The following is a 6,503-nucleotide window of genomic DNA, read 5'->3' as shown; positions in this document are numbered from 1 at the left end:
GAGAGAAGAGAGGGGAGATGAGGGCATACCGTCGCCCCATCGTCGTCGTTCCTCTCAAAGAATTGGTTGGATTTCCTTTATCTCTCTTTTCTCCATATGATGAATGTTTTAGCTTGTTTTTATGAGTTTTAGGCCCTGCAATTAGCATTTCTTGGTTGGATTAGATGGGGGATTAGATTTTGATCTCGAAATTAGTCTCTGTAGAGTGGCAGGTTTGACAATTTCTGTTCATGCATGTTTTCTATGGTCTTAGTGGCCTCAAAAAAAAATAAAAAGTCTATCTATGAGTCGTAGATAATCTATAGATCCTTCTATGGCCGCAAAGAACACCTCAATCGGACATCAAATCAGAGAGTAATTGAAGTTTGATTAGAAAAGTTTTTCAGTCTCATAATTATGTGTAGAATCTGTTCTCGTAAGATTTAGGCACTTCTATCAATAGAATTAAACTTTGATTTAGCGAGAGAAGTTGTAGATAATTTGATAAGCTTTCCAGATTGATAAAGACTGTATTCATATGAATTTTGAAACTCTAGTTATGTTTGTTTTACTGTGGTTGTACCTGTTTGCCTCGCAAACTGAGCAGGTCTGTTCACTGGTGGGTTTTATCTAGTAAATGGCCGAATTGGCTCTTCCAACTATGGAGACTTTTGTAGAGGGATAAAAGTACTTACTGTCAGCAAAGTTTCATAATTTTTGTTTGACTAGTTTGGGAGATATCAAACTTTGAAGTTAACTATGCTGCTGTCAGAAACAAATTCAATCGGTTATTTTGTTGGATGTTTTAGAACTTATAGATTGCAAAATTTACTTATCCATAGAATACTGAAGTTGTAGAGTATTTTGTGTAGATGCTTCTAGATATTTTATTTGATAGAACTACTGTAATAATTTTAAAGATACAAAATTAACAAGCAGCGCTGCTCCTATTGGCGGGTGGTAGGTTGTAGTGGTTTTTCACGTCAGTGTTGGGGTTGTGCGTAGGAGCGGTGTTGATTATTAGCAAATGCTATATGAATGTTTGTACTAAGTTTAATGCCCACGACAGGTGGTGGGGCTTCGGATTGTAGCTAGTGTCATTCTGAATTCCCGGCGAAGGCAAGTAAAATGCAGTGGTGGTTTGCTGTCGCTGGACTCGTATCTTATTCCATGTCATTGAGTATTCATAAGTATTGCATGTGTTAAACATGGAATTCTACGATGAAGTTTTATTTGATCGAAAGTATTAATGGTATATGTTAATAATGTTTATGAACATGATTTGAGAATGGTATATGTGGTTGACTCACGTCTTTGAGGAAGTTGAAGTTTCTATTATGAAGCATGTTATATGTAGTGAAGTGTTGTTGGCATGTCATGCATATTGCATCATCCATATTGCATTTTGATGTTATGTCGTGATCTTATGGTCCGTCCGTACTGGTACATTTAGCATCGTACGTTGCCCGAGGAAGGGTATGATGTGGCTTTATATCCTTAGAGGTATGAAGGCAGAAGTCATCCTTGCATTTGCTGTCATTTGCACTCATGAGATATATATGAAGTGTGACATTGCTATGTTACTATTGTGGTTTTTACCTGCAAGGTTTGGTAACAAGGTGTGTTGTACGTTGTATTCGTGTTGCACCTTCATAATAAGAAGATTGTGAAATCAAGTGGTGGTAAAACAATGTTCTTATGTGGTTAAACAGTTTGATATTATTTTACTTGCTGAGATTAGTCATCTCACTCTTGCATTACTCAATGCAGGTACTTGATACATGTTGGGAATGAGGGAAGTAGCAGCACGTCCACCTTCTCTCTCATAATATCACTGCCCAGTCGCAACCATGATTTAATTAGAAACTTCTTGTCAAAGGATGTTTGTTTTGACTAGTTGTGCGCACTAGTTAATTCAGTTCATGTCATTAGGGTTATCTTCCAATGACTAGCAGATTAATAATGTCTAGTTTGTTTTCTTATCATGAATTTTTTTATACTCTGTTGCTTCCTCGTTTATACAATTTTTAAAGGAGATGCTATTAAAATTTCATAACAGATTATTAGAAGTGTAGTTTTAGTAGCACCTCAGGGTGTATGTGGACCTTGGGGTGTTACAGAGCCCTTTTCTATACCCTGAGCAAAGGTCGGTCGATGATGCTTTGGGCCAGATTGGCACGGACTTCATGGTGGCGTTGTCTCACGATTCCATGTGCGGATGCAATGACCTGGATGGTGATGAATCTGACAAGGTGGCCCCACATGGCAGCGCGCAGTTGAGAGCACCTAGGGGGGTGAATATGTGATCCTATAAAAATCAAGTCTAAACAACACAACTTGGTTTATAATAAATGTTAGTGAGATCAAAACCAAGGTGTTGTGAATAGAGAGGAGAGAACTCTTCACTTGATTGTTCCTTTAGAATATGCATTGAACTTGGGAACAATAGCATAAGTGAATATATGAGAACGCTATGGAAGAAAACAATCACAAAGAAAGATGCACAAGTGACACGGTGATTTTATCATGTGGTTCGGCCAATGCCTACTCAACATTGTGGTGACCTTCTTTGGTCAAGGATTGCACTCAATCCCTCTCAAGTGATCCAATGGTCAAACTTGAGTACCACTGTTTTCTTCCTTTTATCAAGTGTTCCCTTTGTGAGGAATATCCACAAGTTGGAGCCTCTCACCCTTACAAGTTGATCACAAGAACCACAAGAATAAGGGAGAGAATAGAAACACACACACGAACTAGAATCGCAGCAACAACAGGCACAAATGTCAAGAATTGAGCACACAACACAACGCAATGGAGTCGCAGCTCAAAGAAGTGCTCAAATCTCAAATGCAATGAACCAAATGCTTGATTGCAGAGTCTAGGCGTCTTAGGATGTTAAATGGAGGCTTGGTGTACTGCTCCATGCTTCTAGGGGTCCCTTTTATAGCCCCAAGAGAGCTAGGAGCCATTGGAGCTCCATTTGGAAGGCCATTGTTGCCTTCTATCCGCTGGCGCACCGGATTATCCGGTGCACATCGAACAGTGAACAGTACGCCCATTGGACGCAACAGAGAATCACCTGATTGGTTGGTTTCCTCTTCTGTGGGGCACCGGACTATCCAGTGTGCCATGTGACCGCTGGCCTGAGGCCAATGTGGCAGCTAGCCGTTGCACGGCTGGTGCACTGGACTGTCCGGCATCTCATGCGGACTGTCCGGTGATTTTTAGCCAACGTAGGCTGAAAAACCCGAGAGTAGCGAGTTTGGCTGGACCATGCACCGTGTAAGGAAAATGGACCCTAGGGCATTTGGCTCAAAAGGTTTTGGTGTTTGATGATCAACATAACATGTGGACTAATGTGTTTGCTAGTGTTTATGTTTATAGTTCACAGCATGCTAAAGTGACTTAGACTAAGGCATTGAGGAAAGCTGTGATACCCAATTTTCTGAAAAGAAGTTAAATTTCTTTTCCCTTTTCTTTCATGATCTAGGTAGCTGGGGTTTTGGATTTCTTTGTTTTAGGAAGCATTCACGAGTAAAACAGTAGAATTCTTGTGAGACATGCGCTGGGGTTGGGAGCAGACGTGAGAGCAAGTTGGGCCATGGATCTCGATCCGGCCCACTAGTCCCTTCCCTTAACCCTAGACGCCCCTCCCCCCTAATACCCTTTTTGGTTGCAGCCCCCCCCTTCCCTCTTCCTTGCTTGGCCGTCCCCTCTCTCCCTCTCCTCCCAAGTGTTTGCAGCCACACCACCTAACCCTAGCCGCCCCCATCTCCTCCTCTCCAAGGTGCCATTCCTTGCCGCTTGGATCTACGTCGCGTGGTGTATGTCCCCAATTGGTTTTGGTGGAGGGAAGAAGGGAGGAAGGAAAGGGGGAGAATTCAAGGTGGTGGACTTCCGGATCGTACTTAGTACCATTCCAAATTCTCGGTGAAGGCAAGTAAATACAGTGGTGGTTGCTACCGTTTGGTTTGCATCCTATTCCCTGTCATTGAGTATGCATAAGTTTTAAATACGTTAATCATTGAATTCTATGATGAAGTTTATTTGTTCTAAAGTATTAATTCTCAATTGTCTAATATTGTGGATGATCATGATTTGGTAATGATATATGTGGTTGATTCCCATCTTGGATGAAGTTGAAGTATCTTTTTGAATCACGTTATATGAAGTGTTGTAGGCATGTCATGCACATCGCATCATCCATCTTGCATTCTGAAGTTATGTCGTGATCTTATGGTCCGACCGTACCGGTACATTTTTAGCATCGTACGTTGCCCGAGGAGGGGTACGATGTGGCTTCATATCCTTAGAGGTATGAAGGCAGAAGTCATCCTTGCATTTGCAGTCATTTGCACTCATGAGGTATATATGAAGTGTGACATTACTATGTTACTATTGTGGTTTCTACCTGCGAGGTGTGGTAACTAGGAGTGTTGTACGTTGTATACGTGCTGCACCTTCGTGATAAGAAGGTTGTGAAATCAAGTGGTGGTAAAACAATGTTCTTATGTGGTTAAACAGTTTGATATTATTTTACTTGCTGAGATGTGTCATCTCACTCTTGCATTACTCAATGCAGGTACTTGATACATGTTGGGAATGAGGGGAGTAGCAGCACGTCCACTTTCACTCTCATAATAACGCTGCCCAGGTGCATCCATGATTTAATTAGAAACTTGTTGTCAAAGGAAGTTTGTTTTTTTAGCTAGCTGTGCGCACTGGCACTACACGACGGTTGATGTTTAGCGACCCTTATTAGGTACCAACTGTTGGTTGCTAAAGGTTAGGGACCGACGGTCAGTCGCTAAATCCTTTTGTAGCAACGGTCGGTTGGTCGCTAAAAGTCTAGAAATTTAACAACTTATGGTTGGTCGCTATAGATGTCGTCGGGGACTAACGGTGGGTCGCTATAGAGCAAGGATCACTATCAAATCTTATAGCCTAAACTTACCTGTAGATGTTAGTGACTAAAAATTAATTAAAACAAGTAAACATTGATCGCTAAATTGTGTGGTGATTTATTTCTTTTTAATATTGCTTGTTTGTTTATTTCATGGTTTGTTTATGTATGAACATGACTATAGTATGCAACTGTGTTTTTTGTGCTTATACGATATTAGTTATTACGATAAATAGGGTAATAAATTTTTATTCAAATGTTTATTATTTATTTGCATTCGTAATAATTTATTCAAATGTTTATTATTTATTTGGTAAATTTTTATGAATTTTTGAGCAATTAAAAAATGTATTTCGAAATAAATAATAAAAAAGAAAACCCTCCCTAACCCTAAGGCCCACTAGGGGCCTATCTAACTAACCCTAGCAGCCGCGCGCTCCCCGGCTTCTCTCCCAGCCGCCGCCGCCTCTATCTCTCCCTTCCCTCTTCTCTCTCCCCTCACCTCTCTCCTCCCTTCCCTCGCCTTTGAGAGAGCCAGACAGATAGACAGGCAGCAGCACACCACCAACGACGAGCTGGAGAAGACGTGGTGCATCGCCAAGCCGTCGGCGTCGAACGAGATCCTGGCGCAGAACCTGGACTACGAGTGCTCCGAGGTGAGCTGCGCCGTGATCCAGAAGGGTGGGCCGTGCTACTACCCGGACAGCCCTGTGTCCCGCGCCGCCGTCGCCATGAACCTGTACTACGCCTACAGCGGCAGGCACCCCCTGGAACTGCTGCTTCAACAACTCCGCGCTCGTCGTGCAGTCCGACCCAAGTAGGATCTTCCTGGTATCTTTCCTGTTTGCAGACTTGTTCTTTAATGAGTGGGGCTGCGCATGGACTTTGATTGTTTTTTTTCTTTTTAGTTCTGCGGAGGTGGGATGAATGGTCTGGACGGCTCATCGGGCTTGCTGGGTTCATTGAGCGGGCACGACACTTGGAGCAGCAAAACGCAAACCTTACATAATTCTTGTTCCTTGATGTGCCATTTCTTTTGAATCATTAATAACATGATTGTTTGTTCTGGTGATTGTTCTCTATGATGTTGATAAAGTCAGCCAAAACAACCAGCGCCTGATAAAATGGATAATAGATTCCTCCTCTGATGCATGCAAGATAATAATGACTTGCCAGGATGAATCTAATCTCCTAGATTCTATAAAGAGTCGTTGCAAGATTATTTCAATTGGTGTGCCCAGTACACGTGAGGTGAGTTCTCATTTTTAGTAATAAGCCAGGAATTATATGTTATCTGTGATCAACTATAAATCTGGAATTCATAAGACATGACATAGTTATTCGGCTTTATTAGTAGGTTATTTTCACTTGACATGGGAAAAGTCATTATAGATAAAAATACTCCCTCCATTCCAAATTATAAGATGTTTTATTTTTTCTAGATATATAGTTTTTGTTATGCATTTAGATACACACTATGTCTAGGTATGTATTAAAATTCATATATCTAGAAAAGGCAAAATTCATTCTCTCTAATAAGCTCTCAGATCCTTCGTCCGTCCATCTGTCTTCTCATCGAATGCCGCTTCCCTCTCGTTTCGCAGGCTATGGCTCCTGCACG

At 41.5% G+C, this 6,503-nt stretch overlaps 1 protein-coding gene across 1 annotated transcript; it reads left to right on the top strand.

Annotated features, from left to right (window-relative positions):
* Positions 1 to 5,397: 5,397 nt before the first annotated feature.
* On the top strand, positions 5,398 to 6,141 carry LOC111590848 (glucan endo-1,3-beta-glucosidase 7-like; the record flags this gene model as incomplete). Its single annotated transcript, XM_023301739.2, has 1 exon — positions 5,398 to 6,141. A coding segment is annotated over one exon (306 nt), but the record flags the coding sequence as incomplete, so codon positions are not given.
* Between the last annotated feature and the right edge of the window lie 362 nt (positions 6,142 to 6,503).

Source organism: Zea mays, chromosome 2 (genome assembly GCF_902167145.1).
Source record: "Zea mays cultivar B73 chromosome 2, Zm-B73-REFERENCE-NAM-5.0, whole genome shotgun sequence".
Classification (NCBI taxonomy): domain Eukaryota; kingdom Viridiplantae; phylum Streptophyta; class Magnoliopsida; order Poales; family Poaceae; genus Zea; species Zea mays.
Note: the sequence above shows the minus strand (reverse complement) of the source record. Positions and strands in the feature narration are given on the sequence as shown.